This window comes from Gymnoscopelus microlampas, assembly GCF_963454915.1.
Source record: "Gymnoscopelus microlampas genome assembly, chromosome: 14".
Classification (NCBI taxonomy): Eukaryota; Metazoa; Chordata; class Actinopteri; order Myctophiformes; family Myctophidae; genus Gymnoscopelus; species Gymnoscopelus microlampas.
This window is the reverse complement of record NC_139951.1, coordinates 27,523,782-27,546,526: the sequence shown is the minus strand read 5'-3', so window position 1 is coordinate 27,546,526 and position 22,745 is coordinate 27,523,782. Positions and strand designations below refer to the sequence as shown.

Below are 22,745 nucleotides of genomic sequence, written 5' to 3'. Positions count from 1 at the left end.
GCATCACACACACACGCACGCACACACACACACACACACACACACACACACACACACACACACACACACACACACACACACACACACACACACACACACACACACACACACACACACACACACACACACACACACACACACAGAAATACACTACACACACCTGTGCACACAAATACAGACTCATGAGATGAATCATGAGCAATGATCTCACTAAGGGTTAAACAGCGCCCCTTGCCGACTGTCGCTGGACAGAACATTCACAGCTCCGGGCAATATCAATTGGCTGGAATAAGACTTGTGACCAATACTCCGACGTCATGAAGTCACCGCTTCCTATATCTGCACTCGGTCACCTGGCTAAGCCATTATTTATTTGACAAAAACACCCTTCCTCATTTGGGAGTAAGCGAGAAAGGGATTTTGGTGAGGTCATTTTTCATGATTCATATAACAAGGGTTACTTCCGTAACCTATGGTTTCATTTAATCTATTTCGCAGTGAACTCACTATGGGATGTGCAAACTCCAGGACCGAAATCTTGCCAACTGTAGAGGTCCTGAGCTTACTATGGGAGCTGTGTCACCCAGTAAGCTCATTGTGAAATAGACGAAATAGCCAACACCAACTCGGGACTCCTGAATCCACACTCCTATCTAACATCAGGGTCTGAGCTCTACAGCTTGATGTCGCGCCGCAGTGCATCTACGTAGGTGGTGCGCTTCTCGCCTTTCCTTGCTTTGCCCTGGGTTGGCTCCCATAGTGTCAGTTTGCTTGCCACTAGTTCCGGGTGCCTGACGCAGTGCCCTGACAGCCTCATCCTTCTCTCTGTCTTTGTCTGTGACCTGTGGTAGGTCTTTGTAGAGGACCACATTTCTGATGTGATCCGTCCATGTGACACCTAGTGCCATTCATAGCATTCTTGTGTAGACTCCATACAGGGCCCTTTCATGTTGTGCTGTGTGAGGCTCCATGTCTCTCAGCCCCATTCAGCAGTACTGACTCCACTCTACAAACAGCCAGCCTCTTGAGGTCTTCTCCCAGACTAAGTCTGTTCTATTTCATCTGGAAATCAGACATGGGAGAAGACCTCAAGAGGCCGGCTGTTACTATTTCCCATGGTCGTGCTGACCGATATCAATACAGATGTTGCAATACCAGTTTCCACCTATAGGGTTTACCGTACACCTACATTATTATACTGTATCCCTGATGCCGGGTGCAGACCATGCAGCAGAAAAGCGGTGAGGGAGAGTGTGACCAGAGGCAGAGAAGCTCTGGTTCTCCCCTGGGTTCTGGGAGGCCTGCTCTGACCTGGAAGAGTTTAATAGAGTTGAACCGAGGGCAATTAGCTGGCCAAGAGATGCACAGTGCTGCAGGGGAGAGGAGCAAGACTCAGGCTCAGAGCTGTCAGTCTGTCTCTACCTCTCTCTCTGTACTCTCCAACAACAATATGAAATCATACAGTGTTGGCTCACAAGCTCTTTCTACAGAAATGCACCACTCACAGTTACAAGGCAGCCTTTTTTTTGGAGGAGAAACAAACAATCCTTAGTTTCATTAATTTGTTTGTTCGTTCCTTCATTAACAAAAAGGGGGGAAAAACAGGTTACATTTCTTCAGTTCTACCATATTAAAACCTTTTCCAAGACCTGCTAGCTTCAAGAACAATAGATGTTCCCTTTCCTCTATTACCACCAACGGAGAGATCTAATACTGTATTATTAATAGCAACAGATGTGACCAAACAAGCAATATCTGTAGTCATGCTTGTCATGGGCCACGCTCGGGGGCCGGTACTGCACAGCACGCTAGCTCTTAGCACTTCAGTCATTGCCACTAGCCTTCTCCCGGTTCCCCCACCGCCAACCCCCCTACCCCTTGGGTCAGCGTTCACACATGAGCGGCTGACTGACAGTGACATTTATGGGATTGCTCAGACGGCACCCACGCCTGTCCCCTGGGGCACCAGTGTTGCCAGGTTTTGCGAGAGAAATAAGCAACCAGGTCTATGAAGACGAGCCCAAAAGAAGCGACTACATATGAGCACATATACCTAATATACCTATATACATCGGCTATTTGAACATTTTCAAACATTTTAACAACACGAATCTGGTACGGGGGTCCCTGGCACAAAATGTTTTCAGGTGGTGATACGCGCACAATTACTTTATATAATATTAATTTGGGGGTCCTTGACATGAAAATTTAAACCACTGGTTTAAACAACATTTAGGAAGCAAGCCCAAATAAGCAACTACACTTAGGAAACAAGCCCAAAAAAACTCAACCCGCAGCTACCAATATTTACAGAAAAACAAGCTCAAAGTCACTTACAAATTATAAGCGGACATGGCAACACTGTGTTCAAGCACTCTGGACCCGGATACAGGCACACTCTGGAAGAGTGACCATCCCAGGACGACAAACATTGAATGAACTGGAACTAAAACCTATAGTGTGTAGCTACTACTAGCTAGATGCAGGGTCTGTCCTTTTTAGCGGTGCCAACCGCTCTAAGCTTGACTTTGTCCGTATGTCCGTCCGTGGAAGCACGGGATGAGCACGGGATTTCAAACAGCTATAACTCCAGTTTGCAGCATGACACCAAGTCCAAATATGGTATGTGGACTTAGACCACCAATAGGGACGAGCATGAATTGCTGAAGTTATCAAAGAGGGGTCCAGGGACCCCCAAGCACGGGATGAGCACGGGATTTTAAACAGCTATAACTCCAGTTTGCAGCATGCCACCAAGTCCAAATATGGTATGTGGACTTAGACCACCAATAGGGACGTGCATGAATTGCTGAAGTTAGCAAAGAGGGGTCCAGGGACCCCCAGCGTATGTTATGTTTGTCCGTCCGTGGAAGCACGGGATGAGCACGGGATTTCAAACAGCTATAACTCAAGTTTGCAGCATGCCACCAAGTCCAAATATGGCATATGGACTTAGACCACCAATCGGGACGAGCATGAATTGCTGAAGTTATCAAAGAGGAGTCCAGGGACCCCCAGCGTATGTTATGTCCGTCCCTCCGTGGAAGCACGGGATGAGCACGGGATTTCAAACAGCTATAACTCCAGTTTGCAGCATGCCACCAAGTCCAAATTTGGTATGTGGACTTAGACCACCAATAGGGACGAGCATGAATTGCTGAAGCCCCGCCCCCTCTGTCTTCCCATTGGCTGGCCTTTAAACAGGCATAACTCAAGTACACAGCATGCTAGGGAGTACAAATTTTGTACATGGACTAAAACCACCAATAGGGACGAACTGTAATTACTTAAGCCCCGCCCCCTCTGTCTGCCCATTGGCTGGGCTTTAAACAGCCATCATTCCAGTTTGCAGCATGCTACCAAGTAAAAATTTGGTAAGTGGACTCAGACCACCAATAGGGACGAACTGAAATGAGTTAAGCCCTGCCCCAAAGGCACCGCTTCCTTCACACAGGGTGTGATTTTTAAAATTGTTTAATATAGCACTACTCTCTGTTCCTCTCGTGAATAAAATCTGAATAAAAATACATAAATAAAAGGAAGCTGGACATTTCACGTGATATTTAGGACAACAAATCTGTGTCTGTTGAAACCATATGTCATTGAAATTCACAAGTGTTGCTGCGATGAATTGACCGCTAGGCATTGAGCAATGAGCATTCATTTGAAAATCCATCGTGGTTCAGGATTGACATAACCTTTGCTTCTTCCCCCTCTAGCCTTCTTTAACATTCATTCTGAAGAAACGGGAAGAGAGGTGTTAATATGAACTGGAACTGTGTGTGTGTGTGTGTGTGTGTGTGTGTGTGTGTGTGTGTGTGTGTGTGTGTGTGTGTGTGTGTGTGTGTGTGTGTGTGTGTGTGTGTGTGTGTGTGTGTGTGTGTGTGTGTGTGTGTGTGTTTCTATTCTAATAAGTGTCAGTCACTTGGAAAGTACTGAGAAGGCTTCATTCAGTATTCTGAGGTGGTAGCCCTCTTCTCTCCGCTGTCTCTCCTCTCATCTGTCTCTCCTCTCATCTGTCTCTCTTCTCTGCTGTCTTCCCTCTCCTCTCCGCTCTCTCTCTCCTCTCCGCTGTCTCTCCTCTCCGCTGTCTCTCCTCTCTGCTGTCTCTCCTCTCCGCTGTCTCTCCTCTCTGCTGTCTCTCTTCTCTGCTGTCTTCCCTCTCCTCTCCGCTCTCTCTCTCCTCTCCGCTGTCTCTCCTCTCCGCTGTCTCTCCTCTCTGCTGTCTCTCCTCTCCGCTGTCTCTCCTCTCTGCTGTCTCTCTTCTCTGCTGTCTCTGCTCTCTGCTGTCTCTCCTCTCTGCTGTCTCTCCTCTCTGCTGTCTCTCCTCTCCGCTGTCTCCTCTCTGCTCTCCAGCATTGTGTATGGATTTACTGCCCTCCATGGCCCCAGGAGGGAGATTTGATTTTCCCCTACACTAGCTAATCTCCTCTCTTCCCTCTTCATCTCTTATTTCTTTCTTCCTCTTTTTCTTTCTCTCCCTCTCTCTCTCTCTCTCTCTCTCTCTCTCTTCTGTTCCCATTTGCTAGTCCCTAACTCGTTCTGTCTCTCTCTCTCTCTCTCTCTGTCTGTCACCTCTCTTTCTCAACTCAGAACTTTTGACTCTCTTCGTCTCTTCCACTGTGCCTCCACTGTGCCTGTCTCCCTGAACCCTTTGCTGCCTCGACTTATTCATGCTCTCACTTCTTCATCCTTTTCTCTCAGTGTTTTTGTCCTCCTCCGACCCCGTCTCTCTGACCTTTCCTTCCCTCGCTTCTAGTCTTCTCTCCCAGTGTTTGATTTCAGGCAGCAGTGTAGAGTCTAGGCTACATTCAGACCTGTGTGATTACACAGCCACCCTAGCTGCTTTTGTGTGAATAATTTATGTAGATGCATGTATTAGGGATTGCCTAAACCAGAGGTCTTCAACAGAGGGTCCGTGACCCCTAGGGGGTCCTCAGAGTTACTACAGGGGGGCCGCCAAATCTTTGTGTGATAGGATTTTTTTTTTTTTACATTAACCACTTGAACCCTAACATCCCTATTCTGAGTAGAACTTTAGCCAAAAATAGCAGATCTACAAGCTCACAACGCCTCGTGCTGTGAGCCTCGCGCTGCGTTGTGAGCTAGTAGATCGGCTATTTTTAAGTTAAAAAATAAATAAATATCTGAAACACAATTTTATACAATATAGAGGGGGTACCTGCTTCATCTCTCTCTCAGCTAGGGGGTCCATGGCCTGAAAACGTAGAAGACCCCTGGCCTATCGGCCCTCACATCTAATATTATCAAACTAGTGCTCATAGGCCCACACTACTGGTCGAAATAGCTTACATATCGATTAGTTGCTATTTTACACATTTCTCTTTACACTATTTCTTTTCCCTGTTTTCCAGCCACTCCCATTCTCCTGGCTCCATGGCAGCGGCGGTGCGAAGCAGCGAATGGTCGTGCGGTCGCTGCACCTTCCTGAACGCCGGGGCGGCGCCTCGCTGCTCCATCTGCGAGGCGCCGCGGCAGAAGCCCGACCTCAACCAGATCCTGCGGCTCAGCAGCACCGAGGAGCAGCGCTGGGCCTGTCCCCGCTGCACGCTCAACAACCCCCAGGGCTCCGGGGCCTGCTCGGTCTGCGGCTTCGGACCCTCGCCCGCCACGCCCACGCCGCCCACCACCACCATGGCCGCCACTGCCAACGGCCTGATGCTGCTGCCGCCCCTGCTCCCGGACCCCCCCGCCGCGCCCCCCGTCTGCGCCCCCACCGTGCTGCTGGAGCCCCGCGGGCAGCATCCGCCGCCCAAGGAGGAGGTGCTGCGCCGGTCGGAGAGCAACGGGGAGGTGGTGGTCCTGGAGGGGCATCATCACTCCGGCTGGGCGTGCCCCCGCTGCACGCTCCACAACACGCCCGTGGCTCTGTCCTGCTCGGCGTGCGGGGGGCCCAGGAAACTGTCGCTGCCTAAAATCCCCCCCGAGGCTCTGGTGGTGCCTGAGGTGCGCACGCCCGTGTTGGGGTTTCCCGTGCACACGTCATCAGGGGGGGGCACGCCCATCCTTATAGACCTGACCGACGACTCGCCCCCGGCCTCGTCCTGTGAACCCCAGGAGCCCCCCAGCAGCGCCCTCCCCTCGCACCCGGTGTCCACGCCCTTCACTCCTTTCTCCTCCCTACAGAACAACCCCGTGCCACGCAGCAGGAGAGAGGTGCCCCCTCCCGGTCGGCCGCCCAACGCGGCCGCCGCCAACGCCACCAGCCCCACCTCCCCCTCCCCCGTCACAGCCGTCGTGCCCCCGCAGCCCGGTCCGCAGCTCCGGCCGCCCAAGCCCAAGCACGCCCAGCCCCAGGAGCCTTCCAGTTCCTACCCCGCTAAGCGCCTCAGCATCCTGGAGGAGGAGGACGCGCACCACCACCACCACCCGCCGCCCCCCACGCACCTCCTCCCCGCCTCCTCCTCCTCCTCGGCGGGGGCCCCCACCTGGAAGTGCCCGAGCTGCTCCTTGCCCAACGCGGGCGGCGCGTCCAAGTGCGACGGCTGCCGCTCGTCGCGGGGCGGCACCGACCTCATCGACCTGGTGGGCTGCGAGTCGGTGCGCTTCACCCCGGCGAGCCCCTCCAGCCCGGACTTCAGCACCTGGGCGTGCTCCAAGTGCACCCTGCGCAACCCCACGGGGGCCGGCAAGTGCTCCGCCTGCGGCTCCTCCAAGCTGCACGGGTTCCAGGAGCAGACGGTGGCCCTGCCTCCTCGCTGCTGTCCGCACTGCGGCCTCCCCCCGGGGCCCAACCCCTGCTCTTGCACCTCATCTTCGTCGTCGTCGTCTTCTTCCTCCTCGGGCCACAAGGCGCGGAAACAGGCCCGAATCTTCCCTTCTCCCTCCACCTCCTCCTCCTCTGCCGCCAGCTGCTCTGTTGTGTCGTCGTCGGCCTCCTCCTCCTCGTCGGCCGGCCTCCAGGAGAAGGTGGGCCAGTGGGGCTGTCCGGCGTGCACGCTGCTCAACGACGTCAAGGCCAAGAACTGTGCCGCTTGCCACACGCCACAACAGTACCTCACGCTGCGCAAGGTGGTCAAGCCGCTGAAGAGGAGGGAGAGCATGCACGTGGAGGCCAGGCGGCGGAACGACGAGGGCGAGGCCAAGGAACTCTGGGAGAACATCGTCACCTTCTGCCGAGAGGTAAGGCGGAGTCGACACGGAGCTGTGGTATACTCCAGTGGTTCTCAAAGTGGAATCCAGGGACTCTCTGGGTTCCTTTAGGGGGGTCTAAATTGACCCTTACAAGTCTGTAACTCTGACAGTATACAAATGGAACCAACGGGTCCATTTGGTTCCATTTGTCTACTGTCAGAGTTGAGGGTAAACCTTGACATTTTTTATTTTGAGAACCATTGGTATACTCAACTGCAACACCACCATCCTGTACACATCATCATATATAAGTAGCAGCATTGTTATCATAGTATGTCCACATTACATTGTAGAAAGGAGTCTACAGCTAACACAAAGTGTGATAAGCACGAGACACAACAGTTGTTAAGATGATATATGGGTTTATATTGTTAGGGCTTGCTGTATATTTAAAACTGAAAATAGTTACTTGTGGCCATTGTTTATTGACATTCCAGCAATGCACTTAACAGAGTAGTTATCAACTTGCTGTGAAGTCAACACTCCACTCCACGTCTGCTCAGCTGTGATGTAAACAATGGAGTCGGATTGTGCTTTGCTGGACAAACTTATGTGACGATGACAGTTTCTAAATTACCTAAAGCTTTTTTCTGAATTTTATTTTTATATATGCGTATTGTGACGTATGGTATGTCCTAGTGAAACATAGGACATACGTAGGACAACATATGACAGGCGTGGCGCATGACACTCCTGTAGAAACATAGGACAGACGTGGCGCATGACAGAAGGTCCATGCTTTTCAGCAAACTTACACAGAGCTGTTGTAGCTGAGTGGGTAGAGAGGACGCCTGGGAAACAGAAGGTCACCCGTTCGATTCCGGGCTCCGGCTAAACCGTCTGGTCAGGAACAGTGATGAAAAGCTATAGCCTAAATAGTAGACTACAATGTGTTTCTGTTGTGTAGATGAAGCAGAGACATTGGCCAACTTTTGCCCTGAATTTTTAATAAGAGTCTTCCATTATAAGCAACATAACATGCATTTTAATATCCACAATCCCTCAGAACTCTGCTCAACTTTTCCAGTGCTCATTAATTGCAAGGTCTCCTTTCTCTCAAGTTCAGTATTATGTTTGTATGGCTTATTGTGAATGTTGCGTATTGTGTTTTGCATATTGTTTATTTGGCTCCCATATTGCTTCTAGCTATATTTATTATTAGTACTGTTATTATTAATAATTTCTAGGTTTTTGTTCATATCGATATTGAAATATCTGCAATGAACCAATTTCAGCAGTGAGTCATAATGACTACCTTCGGCAATAACCTATGAGATCTTTTAACTTTTACCTTGAATATTTCTTTGTTCATCAGACCTTTTGTCAGCACGGCATGATTTGTGTACAAATTTGCTCGCTTTCTTAAAGGTTGAGTGAGTTGAAGCATTGCATAGAAAGCAAAGTAGTCCTCTGCAAGCAACTGCCATTGTTCATATGCAGCTGAGCACAAAAAAAAGCTCACTGTGCGTCGCCATTTTTTGAGCAGAGTGCAAAAGCCAGCGACTTCTCACAGAGGATGTTTCATTGTTTAATGTGTCACCGGGTGCACATTGGATTTCAGAGCACAACTCCCTCATCTTTATCCCATTAAAACCGGGAAAGCATCTGTGTCATTTAGATTTTAACCACGTTAGCAGATATAGATATACATAGCAGATATACAAGCTCATAGCGCGTCACTTCGTGCCGCGCTATGAGCTTGTAGATCTGCTATTTTTGAAAAATAGTTAAAAAAAAGTGTTCATATTTTTTTTAACAAACTGAAATCTTTGCTTCTGGCGGACTCTGGAACAAAATATTTTGAGACCAGGGTCTACGGCGGGGGTTCTTGGCATGAACACGTTTGAGAACCACTGATATTATAGCAACATACGTCTTTCCGAAAACCTTTAGAATTTAGAAGACATTTTTGGAATCGGCCTCAGGTCTTAATGGATTATGCTTCTTTTTCTTCTATGGCTCTGGCATTCTGCCCTGTCCCCCCAGTGTCCTTCATTTCACACACTCTGCCAAGAGATGCTAATAGGCTTTGTCAGTTGGTTCTGTTTGCACTCAGTTCATTAGTTGCGTTTTAAATGGCCAGAGGGTGAATGTGTTTTCCCTGAATGTACTGCAGATACACGCAACCCGCTCTCCCCTCAAAATTCTGAAATGACCCGCATTCAAGGACTACTCTACTCCGTCGGTACTGTACGTCCCGGATCAGTTGATGAGATGCAATTAGATTCGGGCTCAAAATTCACCCTGAGAAGACTCTGGAGGGAGGTTGTGTTTGTTTCCTTGCCCGATGACGGCTTAGCATCCGTCTAGGCCTCCACTTCTGCATCCACAGTAGAAGCCTGCAGACATGCGTCAACATTTTCCAGATCAGACAGCCTATTAGAATGCTAATAAAATATATCTTTTAATAGTGTGCACACTGCATAATCTGTCTCTGATAAAAGCAACCGACCCAAATCTGATTTTATGTCAAAGTGTAATTATATATTTTTCGCCCAACTATTAAAAGATTATGAACGCGAAACTTCACTAAATACACTAACTAATTTATCTTGACCCCCATCAAGAGATGGCACATTTTCAATCAGCATAACAAATGGGGGTGGGGTTAGTTAATGGTTTTCCACCCGTTGAATAATTTGCACATTTTTAATGAGCAAAAAAAAAAAGAAAAACTATCCTTTTTGTAATGACACTTTTTCTAATGGGAACATTTTTTCTACAGTGACAGCTTTCCACCTGCTCCAGTGCACCTGGCATTTAACGTCCCGGCAATCTAGGGGGTTCACTGCGGTCATCTCTCTCTTGGAAAGAGATTTGATTGGTTGTGATCACCCAGTCTCACGGCTGTTTAAGTGGCTTGCGTGACATTTCCCCTGGCAACCGTTGGACGTGGATGCGAGCCTGCTGTCTGTCTGCTGCTCTAGTGTTTTTCATCACGGCGCTTCATGTTCACTTTGTAGCAGCAAGCAAACGCCGCACGGCCATTCGTTGGCCTACATAATGTTGTTGTGCCGCCTGGGGGTTGTCATAAGTGTTTACACGTGATGCTATACTGTAACTGCCGCTGCAGTAGGTCTGTCACAATCATTAGATAACCCTGTTCTGTTCTTACAAATAAATGCCTTCTAAATCAGTGGTTCTCACTCTTCAAAAATAGCAAATGTTGCACAGTGGTGGGAAAGGAACTCAAATGCTTTACTTAAGTAAAAGTATCAATACTGCAATGTACAAGTACTCTGTTACAAGTAACAGTCCGGAATAAAACATTTACTTGAGTAAAAGTACAAAAGTATTGGTATCAAAATTTACTTGGGTAAAAGTACAAAAGTACTGGTATCGAAATGTACTTAATGTACCAAAAGTAAAAGTACTAAAATGTTTGAAAATAGCAGATCTACAAGCTTGGCGATGCGACACGTTATGAGCTTGTAGATCGGCAATTTTCAAATAGCCTTGGTATAAAATACGTAGTTTTCTGTTATTGTGGGGAAAGCTATTTCCTGCCAATATGGATTCTGGGGTTTAACCCCTTTAAACCCCCATATGTTTGAGAGGAGTCCCTCCGTGCTCTATACTAGTGTATTTTCTGTTATTGTGCGGAAAGCTTTCGCTAAAAATAGCCAATCGACAAGCTCACGATGCGTTGTGAGCTTGTAGATCTGCTACTTTCCTGCGAAAGCTTTCCCCACAACACGGATGCCGGGGTGTAAGTGGTTAAGTCACCAAATGCATTTTCCGATACCTGGCTAGGATTTCTCTCGTCGGAGCGGCTGATACGTGCCCACACTGACATCTCTACACGGCCTCTGCAATTCATACCGTGTTTATAATGGCACGAGGCGCTCTCCGGGATGCATTATTAATGCCCGCGCTGCCTCTGAGTTGTGGGCTCGCCACCGAGAGCGTGGGAGGGAAGCTGCCTCGGTAGCGCCGTTGCCACGTCTGCTTGTTATAAGTGACTTTTTGCCTTGTTTTTCTGTTAAGTTGCTTGTAAATATTTGGTAATTGGTGGTTTGGGTTTTTTTTGGGCTGGTTTTTAAAATGTTGTTTGCTTATTTGGGCTTGTTTCCTAAGGTTGTTTAAACCAGTGGTTCTCTATACATATTAATTTGGGGGTCCGTGACATTTTCATGTCACGGACCCCCAAATGAATGTGTATTTGTTCACGGACCCCCCCCCCCCCCCCATCTGTTTGTGTTGTTAAAATGTTTCCAAAATGTTTCACTTTTTTCAAGATTGCTCATGTGGCCTAGTCTCTTCTTTTGGGCTCATTTTCATAGACCTGGTTGCTTATTTCTCTCGCAAAATCTGCCAACACTGGCCTCGGAAGCAATGAAGGTTACCAGAGATCTCTCATCTTATTCTCACCCTACTCGCCGCACCTCCTAATTTGACAACTACTGTATATTTTTAGCTGGGCTCTCTCTCTCTTTCCTATTGTCTGTCTTGCAGTAGTAAAAAGTATCTAAGTACATTCACTAGTACTTTACTTTATTATAATGTTTTGTTACTTTTACTTTGCTTGAGTATAAAATCTTTTTGATACTTTATACTTCTACTCCACTACATCTCAGAGTTAAATGTTGTACTTTTACTCCACTACAACTATTTGACAGATGTAGTTACTAGTTACTTTTGATTACTAATACTACAAACATAAATGAACCAATTAAGCCCTCTTTTATACTTGGAAAATGTAGATCTAGAAGCTTACAAAGCATCTCGATGCTATGTAAGTAAGTACAATTTTGAGGTATTCTACTCCAACTCATTCCACCGCCTACCTTTGTAACTCTGTGTGTGTGTGTGCGTGTGTGTGTGTGTGTGTGTGTGTGTGTGTGTGTGTGTGTGTGTGTGTGTGTGTGTACACAATGTAGCTGTGTGGCGTGTGTTTGCATGCTAAGGTGAACATGGGGGCGGTCTATTTTTAGCATCAGAGCTAGAGTGCGGAGAGGAGTAGCAATTATTCACTATCCCTACGGTGTAAGTAATCAGTGACGACGCTATATATGCGCGGACGCTCTGTTTAAACTGCGAGGGCGGCGGACGAGTACAGTTGGTACAATATGTGAGAGAACAACGACCTCAGTACCGTAGCATTCGACTCACACCAACATATACCCTCGGCAGTGGTGTAAAGTCACTAAGTACATTTACTCACTGTACTAGTACTGTACTTAAGTAAACTTTTGAGGTAAATTTACTTTACTGGAGTATTTCCAATTTTCAGTACTTTTACTTCTACTCCACTACATCTCAGAGGCAAATATTGTACTTTCACTCCACTACAATTATTTGAAAACTTTAGTTACTAGTTACTTTGTAGATTTGGGTTATTATTACAAAACACACATTAACTACGTTCAGCCCTATATTTCGGCCATTTGAAAATAGCAGATCTACAAGCTCACAATGCGTCGCATTGCGACGCATTGGGAGCTTGTAGATCTGCTATTTTCAAGAGCTTTTTACACATTGAAAACTTGTGAAATGGGACATTCTGCATAATGACTTTTGTACTTTAAGTATATTTTGATACCAATGCATTCGTACTTGTACTCAAGTAAAGTTTGAATTCCGGACTTTTACTTGTAACGGAGTATTTCTATATTGCGGTATCGATACTTCTACTCAAGTAAGAAACGTGAGTACTCTTTTCCACCACTGACCCTCGGTTAGTACCAGCGGTGTAATGATGGTGAGACGCAAACTATACGCTGTCAGTGTGCACGCTGACAGTTAGCACACACCACAGGCAAACATGAGCTGCTACAGTACACTGTCTGTGGTGGGAGGTTTAGATTACATCTTTCCTCTTGGTCAAGTCAAGGATCTCTTGTCTAGCCTTGTTAGACGATAGCAGACGGCAGCGCAGGGCCTGTTTGTAGTAGTCCTGAACGCAGTGATCAAAAAAAAGCCTAAATGTACATTATATCCTGTGTATATCTACTCAAACTGTTTCATGTCAAGGACCCCCCCCCAAAATGATATGACCTCCAGAAGTAAAGATTGAGTTAAAAATGTTCTCTTAAACCCATTAAGACCTGGAACGCATCTCTGTCATTTTTTTAATTTGAGCTAAAAAGCATTATTTTACACTTTAGCTATTGAAAAATAGCAGATATACAAGCTCGTAGTGCGGCACATGAGCTTGTAGATCTGCCATTTTTGAAAAATCGTGAAATTATGTGCAAATCTTTGAATATATGTATTATTTTAAAGCGAAAATCTTTAATCTTTGCTTTTGGGGGTCCCTGGAACAAAATATTTTGAGATGGGGGTCCGTGGCCAAATACATATCATTTTGGGAGTCCTTGACAAATATGAAAAAGTTTGAGAACCACTGATATAGCGACATATTGTACGCATTTTAGAAAACTGTTGGGTATAGAAGACATCGGCTTCAGGTCTTAATGGGTTAAAAAATATATATATATTCAAAGATTTGCACAAATTGTCATGACTTTTCAAAAATAGCGGAGAGGGAGGGAGAGTGAGTGAGAGTGAGAGAGGGACATGGAGAGAAAGCCAATTTCTCCCATGCAAATTACCCGGCCAATGCTGGGTACCGAAACCTGAATTCGCTGATCGTATTTTGCACGACCCCAGTGACGTCGGGCAAAGCTGATTTGGAGCCATGCATGTCGGGAACGATGCAAGTCATTCCATTTACACTGCTATGCGGCACAAATGTTATGTGAAGCACGGCCGATCAGTTAAGCCGAAAGGGCGGGGTTGGCCAATCAGGGACTTATACTGGCTTAGCGGTATGAATGTGACGTGACGCTACGCCAATCAGTGAAGCCAGCGGCTTGGGTTGGCGAATCAGGGAAGCCGATGCATACAATCTCCCGAACACGCTGAGAATTTCTGCCTCGTTCTCAGACCCGTGGTGCTGGCGGATACAGATATTCGTGATTTTTTTTTCCGTTAGTCCATCCAAATTGCTGTTCCGCTCTGCACGTGGCAAGTTTGAGACTGAGTGTTGGACCCTGTCCAAGTTATGCCAGGGTCACGTTTTGTGACACACACACACACACACACACACACACACACACACACACACACACACACACACACAGATCCACATGGGAACGGCCTGGCTCCGTTGTGGATCATGGACTTTATGTGGCCAGCGTGTGACGTCGAGCATCTATGACATATCGGTGACATAATATCCTATATCGTCTGTCGGGTAGAAACATTATGTCCAAAAATGGCAAAAGTAGCAGATTGACAAGCCGCGTCACTTTGCACTGCGTTTCGATCTTGTAGATGCTGCTACTTTTGATACTTTTGTGTGACGCTGTAGTATGATCAAGTAGGTAGGGCATTCACTTACGAAGAAAAACAAAACAAAAAAATATGGAGGTTTCTGGGCTGGCCTACAGCAACGATATAAAAAAACGAACCTCTAGTGACTCTAAATTTGGGCAAGATATCAACCTAAATCCGAGCTCCATTGACTTCTAAAATCTAAATTGAATATTACCAAATGTATTAAAGAAATGTGCTGATTGGTCCAGCCAGAGCCGGTCCACCCTATACGCACACTACGCAGGTTGCGTAGGGCCCCGCCTACCCGCGTCTTTCTTTTTTTTTTTCTTTCGTCTTTTTTTACCCGCGTCTTTTTCGCGGCCGCCCAAAGCTCCTGTATCCTGCTTAGGGCCCCTGTGGAGTCTAAACCGGCACTGGGTCCAGCGGTTTGTGAGATTAGCTCCGGACACACACGCACACACACACACACAGACAGACAGACACACACACAGACAGACATGGCAAGCCCCCTGCAGAGCCACGGCGTAAAATGACAGGTGCTTTAGGTCTTCTAGAATGAAGATGGTGTGTGTGTGTATTGATGTTTTTGTTTAAACACTGCTTGTCTTTTTCCACTCAGCTTACCTTTGGCCCTTCCTTTTGGAAGAGTTAGAGGTGTCCGTTTGCTGCCAGTGGCCCCAAGTGTGTCCACTCACTCACTGCCTCCATCCTTCTGCCAAGCAAGCAAACACTGTTAAGGCCTGTTGGCATCACTCCTCAGCTGTTAAAGCCAGCATAGCTTTTAACCACTATGTCTGTTAACCCTCTAAGGCATGCTGCGCAGGAAAAGCTTAATTGTCACTTTTTGTCTCCACCAGGAGACTATGTTTTCACTTTCCGACGTCCCCCCCCCCCTCGGCCAAGCTAACATTGGTCAAGCCTCACGTGACACGTGACAATACGTTGAAAGAGTGTGCTCGGATTGGCTAGTGAGACGCATGACGTATAGCGGCCTATAAATAGATGTGTCACTTTGAAAGAGTCTTGGTCTCTTTCAAAGTGAGGTAAGACAGGAATAATCACGAAATGGCTGAGAAATGGCGGAGCAATACATTATGTAGACACACTGGTGTCATCACAATACGTAATATAAATAGCTTAGACAGGATTAATCAAGAACAGTACATTCCAGTACAAACTGATATCACAGTTGATGACAGTTGATAGCACGGTTCTGCTGGCGGAGACTTGTGCTCCGAGGAGCATATTCTCTAGTTTTATTTATTTTTTCTTTTGCTCTAGTTACTTGTAATTACAGACTATATCTTTCCAGCTTTCTTGCTTGGAAAGTTTCAACCGATGCTGTGTGACCTGCATTTCTCAGTACTGTAAATGGCCACACCGTGCTGCAATGCTTGCTTGTGTTTTTAATTCAGTAAGTGTGCCACTGTCGAGTATGACTCGATAGTTCTCTGTCACCACTTTTAGAATACAGTGTAGATCAATAATTTGTCACCTAGATAGCGCGGACTTGCTAGCACTAGCGTCCTGGACTCATAGAGAAAAAGGCCTGCGCAGCACTGTGCTCGCTGTGGCACAGCGGGTTTTATTAGCGTTGGTTAGCTTGGCACTGAACCGGGCGGATTCTGCCAAGGTTTTTTTTTCACACGGGGCATTGGCCCAAGGTGGCGGATTAGTGACACAGCAGTATCAGGTTCTCCTCAATGAGGAGAGCCATTTATGCTGGCTAGATAAGTCACCATCCAAACAGCTGGACCAGAACAAGGTGCAGGTTTATGCACATGGACAACGCACTCACACACACATTGTGCGCACGTGATGATTCTGAATTCTCTCCTCTATTAACCCATTAAGACCGGGAACACATCCGTGTCATTGTTAGTTTTCTTTGGGCTATTCAAAAATAGCAGATCTACAAGCTCATAGCTATGAGCTTGTAGATCTGCTATTCTTGGGAAAAATCGTGGACATTTTGTGCAAATCTTTGAATATATATATTTTTTTAAACGAAAAAAACTCAAATCTTTGCTTCTGGGGGATTCTACAAATGTCTTCTAAATCCTAACAGTTTTCTGAAAAAACTTATGTTGCTATAATATCAGTGGTTCTCAAACCTTTTCGTGTCAATTGCCAAAATGATATGGATTTGGCCGTGGACCCCCATCTCAAAATATGTTGTTCCAGGGACCCCCAGAAGCAAAGATTTGAGTTAAAAATGTTCGCTTTAAAAACAAAGATTTGCACATTTTTTTGCACGATTTAAAAAAAAATAGCAGATCTACAAGCTGTGCCGCGCTATGAGCTTGTATATCTGCTATTTTTGAATAGCCAAAGACATCTTAAAAATGACGCCCGATGTGTTCCCGGTCTTAATGGGTTAAAAGTGTTGCCTGGTCATTCAGCTGAATCACCCATTTGCGAGCAAGCACGAGCTCTGAGAACGGTAGTGACACCGAGGCAGTGTCCCGCGGTAGTGTGACAATTGGTGTATTAGACGGTAGGGTGACACCGTTTATTAAGCACGTGCAGAGAATAGTATGTACCTTTTTGTAAGCTCATAACTTATCCTGACTGCAGGGTAGATGGAAGACATGATTATGACTGATGCGGTACATATACTGCATGCCAGGCATTCCTGATGAGGAGAGGAGCACATAACATTATGTACAGGTATTGGGATGTGTGGTTCAAGCCTCAGGCATATACAACACTGTGTGTGTGTGTGTGTGTGTGTGTGTGTGTGTGTGTGTGTGTGTGTGTGTGTGTGTGTGTGTGTGTGTGTGTGTGTGTGTGCGTGTGCGTGTGTGAGAGAGAGAGTGTGTGTGACATACCCAGACATGGGGCAAGCTCCACATAATCATAATTCATTCCCATCCTTCCCCAAACGATCTGCAGCCTATGTGCAATCCTGTGCTTTATAGCAAGCGGCAATGGCACACAGGCACATACGGGCCCCACACGGTCAGTCAACAGAGAATAGGCTCTATGCACAGCAGCCATATTGGACAGAAATTGGGCCCCTTCCTTTCTTCCTTCACAGGTGTTACCAATGACACTAATGAAGGCTCTGTTCCATTTAGTGTAGCACAGTGGTTCTCAACCTTTTTAATTTCAAGGACCCCCATAACTCTGAGAGTGAGTTACACCCTCTCAAGGAACCATGAGGTTCCCTGGACCACACTTTGAGACCCACTAGTGTTTCTAGTGAGCCAACATGCACAATATCAGCACCCAGCCTCTGTTTGACCAGAATGGAACAGAGCCTTCATTAGTATCATTGGTAACACCTGTGAAGGAAGTAAGAAGAGGCCCAATTTTTCTCCAAAATGGCTGCTGTGCATAGAGCCTATTGACCATTTTGGGGGGTGGGGGATGTCACCCTCTGAGTATAACATGAGAGCAAAATGTGATGAAAATGGTCAGTGAAGGGCAAATAAAGTGGTGGGTTAGGGTTTAGGTAGCGCTGTATGTAGTGGTGACTGTAGCACTTCAAAGCAGTTCTGGCTGTTAACAGGCACCGCGCCAAGGTTACAGAATTGGATTGGGGGGGGATGATGGTGACAAATAATCCCTCTCTGACAGCGTGGTCCCTCCCGCACACCACCCCACCCCACCCCACCCTGTGGATACCCACCCCACCATCCCCCCCCCATCCTCTGCTGCATCACCTCAGGAAACGACTGCGGCGTCCTGCCCTGCAGTCTCCCGTCTCTGGCACCGGAGAACAGGGAAACCGGAGAGGGGCCAAGCTCTGCGTGTGTGTGCCGTGTGTCTGTGGCCGCGTGCCCTCTGGAGTTTGTACAGCAGGGTTTTAGATGGGCCGATAGTGTGTCGGCTGGGTGTCTCGATCTGCTAAATGCACTCTTTAGTCTTGTCTGTGTTTTCCGTGTAGACTTGTGTAGCCTCGGCTCCTGTGTAGAGTAAGCAAATGAGGCTTCATTTCAAGGCTTCTCTTGCCGGTTATACAGTCCAAAGTGTGCATGTGTGCGTGTGCGCGTATACATGGGGTTTCATCAGTTTGAAGCTAATTTACATGCAGTTGTTGGCTGAAGCATTTTGGCATGCCCCGCATTGCCCGGGACTCCTGCTGTGCGCGTGCATGATAATGCACTAACGGCGGGGAACAAACTCTCCTCTCCGCCACATGAATAAATTTGGGAGCCAGCAGTTCGTCCTTGTTCCTCCTCCCACCACTGTGGAGCTGCTATGGTGGCCTGCAGGGCCCTGAATTAATGATCAACAACTTGCCATCCCGTCAAGTAAAAAAGGGCGTGCGTGCGAGCGGAGTGATTGAGTGTGTATTTGTAATGAATAGAACTCAAAGCAGAATGCGTCCTTCACACGAGCACGGAGCCTGATTTATAATACTTGGTCGCACACGTCGTCAAAAATAGCCAATCACGACACCTGGCTTGTGAGCTTGTAGATATTCTGTTTTCGGTGTGAGACACAGCAACTGAGTATAAATGAAGGCATTAGCCCCATGGTGAACAGCTCAGCTCACCTCTCTGTTGGGACAGTTTGAAGATAAGGGACGGAGAGTATTTTCTGGTCTCCCGGGGAAAGTGAAATTTATTTTAACCCGTTAAAACCGGGAACGCATCTTGTGTAACCACTTAAACCATTATTTTATACTTTGGCTATTCAAAAATAGCTTGCAGATCTGCTATTTTTGAAAAATCTTGGAACATTTTGTGCAAATCTTTGAATACGTCTATTTTTGAAACGACATTTGTAACTCAAATCTTTTCTTCTCGGGGTCCCTGGAACAACATATTTTGATGGGATCGGCGGCCAAAAACATAGTTTTTTTTCATTGTTTCAACTTTTTCATGTCAAGGACCACCCAAAATGATATGTATTTGGCCACGGACTCCCCCCCCCCCCCCCCCCCCCCCCCCCACACACACACACACATCTCAAAATATGTGGTTCCAGGGACCCACAGAGGCAAAGATTTGAGTTACAAATGTTCGCTTTAAAAGTAGATATATTCAAAGATTTGCACACATTTTCACGATTTTTCAAAAATAGCAGATCTACAAGCTCATAGTGCGGCACTCGGTGCTGCGCTATGAGCTTGTATATCTGCTATTTTTGAATAGCCAAAGTATATGGATAAAGTGGTTACACAGATGTGTTCCCGGTTTGAATGGGTTAAGATAGATAGATTAGCTCATCTGTTTTCATTTTCTCTTTATTGGTCATTTTTTAATCTGATTAAATTGGAATTGAGTTCACCTTGACCATTATCGACTGAACTTTCTCTTTCTGAATCAGTTCAGTCTTTTCTGTTCAGATGACTGATCACCTTGGAACACCCGAAGCTGAACTAAATCCCCTCTCTCTTCCCTTGTCAGTGGTGTAAAGTAGCTCTTAAGTACTGCACTTAAGTACAATTTTGAGGTGTTTGTACTTTACTTGCGTATTTCCAATTACCAATACTTTTACTTCTACTCCACTACATCTCAGAGGCAAATATTGTACTTTTACTCCATTACAATTATTTGAAAACTTTAGTTACTTTTCAGATATAAATTATGATATTATAAAACATACATTTTGTATGTATGTTCAGCCTTATTTCAGCCTTATTTTATACATAGGCTATTTTCAAACATTTTAGTACTTTTACTTTTGGTACTTTAATCACATTTTGGTACCAATACTTTTGGACTTTTATTTAAGTACATTTTGATTTCCGGACTTTTACTTGTAAAAAAGCAATGTACTTATACAGTATTGATACTTAAGTAAAACATTTGAGTACTTTTTCCACCACTGTCCCTTGTCTGCCAGTGTCTCTCCCTCTTTCTCTCTCTCTCTGTGTTTTTCATCTCTCTCCGTCTCTCCCTGTAACCGGTGCTTGTGTTTCTCTCTGTCCCAGAATGTGGTAAACTTCGTGGACGACAGCTTCCCCCCGGGCCCTCGCTCCGTCGGCTTTCCCGAAGGCGACAGCGTTCAGCAGCGCATCAAGAAGTGGCTCCGCCCCCACGAAATCAACTGCAGCAACTTCAAAGAGCGAGGCGTCAAGTGGTCCGTCTTCCGCACGCCACGGCCCTCCGACATCCTGCAAGGCCTTCTGGGAAACTGCTGGTGAGGCGCCATCCTTTTTATGCTGTGTATATTCTAGTGTATCGGGGGGAAAAACACCAAAAACCAGCTGTACTAATTGCCGACCCATTTCATGTACTAAGCTGTATTGCTAATGGCTCATATGTGTTACCTTTGCTGAACGATAGACAAAGTAGGCCATTCGCTTTGTACGTTTGGTTTAAAATCACCCGTTTATTCATATTAATATGGGTGACGTGAGAGAAGGGACGATGCACATAAAAACATCTAATCTGTCTTGATTACTGGGCACTGAGTGTAAAAAGGAGGAAACAGCCTTTGTTGTAACAAGGCAAATGTTTCAAACTAAAATCCATTTGAACCCTGATGAAGACCTCTGTCGGTCGAAACATGTTGGCATTTGCCTCGTAACAATAAAGGTTGTTTGCTCCTTTTTACACTGAGCGCAAGGATACTCTGTTTTTTTCTATCATGTTTTATCCCATCTAATCCAGGAGCAAGTGATATTTTTTGATTAAAACAAAAAAGTCTTTGTTAAAAGGTTAAAGCACTATATTCTGATAGTAATCGTTGCTATAGAGCGTTTGTCCAGTAACAGGAGTCTCCCAGTCTCTCCAGCTCTTTGATAAACAGAAAATACATTTTCAGTTAGGTGACAAAATGTCAGCCAATTTTGTCTGCTCATTTCTTTGTGTTATCAGTCCCAATTTCACTTGTTTAATCTGTATCCTGTCTGAGTTATCTATCCTGATTGGATAAAATTGGTATCCTGACCTGAAAATGTATTTTATGTTTAATAAAGAGCTGGAGAGACATGGAGACCCCTGTTACTGAACACTCTATAGCAACGAGTACTATCAGAACATACAGTTATTTAACACTTACTTTAACCAAAGAAAATCACTTACCCTAGCTTTAACTATTTTTAACCACTTAACGTCTCCGGTGAGCACCTGGTCATATTGTTTTCTCTGTCTTGATTTACTGTGGCGTTACGTGTGGCTCCTCGTGTCAGTAATCTATGTAACCTATGTTAGCCTGGTATCAGCCCAACGTCCCAGAACATTATTGGTATCCGTGCCATGAAAGAGACGATTCGTCACCCCTCCCCCCCTCCCTTTCTGTTTGAAAGGTCAGTGCGATGCAAAGCACACACGGGCACCCTCCGGGGGCAGGGTTGTTTGTCAACGAGCCGACCGCCGTGAAGAAGTGAGGAGAACGAGCGTGGAGAAGAAAAAGAGGGAAGGGGGGGTGGGGGAGAGTCGTGCAGATGTACAGATAGTGCACATAGCGCGGAGATTATTCATGGGAATGTGGCTCTGGACGCCGTGTTTTTATCTCCACGCCCTTGTTCGCTGCGTGTCCTTGGGTGTCTGACTGTCATCCACGCAACACGCACACAAACCCACGTGAACGCACAAACAAAAATATGGTTACTTGCCAAGGCCAAGTACCGCATACGTTCGCGTCACCGCTATGCGCATATACTCACACACACACACACACACACACACACACACACACACACACACACACACACACACACATACATATACGCACACTGCAGCTTATCAAAAATAGCACTCCCTTGGGCCCAAGCCACTCACCAGCAACAGGATGTACAGTACATGTAACCCAAATTCCCATCCCTGTCTCTCTCTCTTTTGTACACAACACACACACACACACACACACTGTCCAACTGGCTCCCTCCCGTCCACCCGCCCAATTAAAGCAGCTGTCGGACAATCACCTTGGTCGTTTTGGCACGGCGGTGGATGTGACCTCTCATCCCGTGTCTCGTTACGCTTGGGCTAATTGGACTTTGATTCGATTTTTTTTTTTTGAGGGAATTGGATTTTCATGGCCTCTGCCGATTGGGCTGATCAGTCCCGCTCGGCTGCCACTTGAGCAGATGGAACCTTGTTAATAAAACACACAGAAAAAGTCCCTCTCCCTGAACGGCAGAGTTTCGGTGTGTCTAGAATGGGGTGGTCTTCCACTGCAAAAAGATGAATGTATTGAGACACGTTTCATGTGGAGAATTAGTTTCAACCCATTAGGACCGGATAAAATGCCTTCTAAATCAGTAGTTCTCACACTAGATGTTGGCACCAAAAGCAATAGTAAGCAATAGACCTGTCTTTGTTTTTAATAATGATCGTAAAGATGAAAGTTCTGAAACTGACATTTTGGCTGTTTGTCAAATAATTGTCTTTGAATTCATACAGTAT

The 22,745-nt window shown here is 46.2% G+C and overlaps 1 protein-coding gene across 1 annotated transcript in view; it reads left to right on the top strand.

Annotated features, from left to right (window-relative positions):
• The window catches only part of capn15 (calpain 15), a 59,270-nt gene that overhangs the window by 14,959 nt on the left and 21,566 nt on the right, over window positions 1-22,745 (top strand). Inside the window, exons 2-3 of the mRNA XM_084078511.1 lie at window positions 5,376-7,143; window positions 20,324-20,532. Of these exons, the coding sequence (XP_083934637.1) occupies window positions 5,376-7,143; window positions 20,324-20,532 (1,977 nt within the window). The remainder of the gene's footprint in view (window positions 1-5,375; window positions 7,144-20,323; window positions 20,533-22,745) is intronic.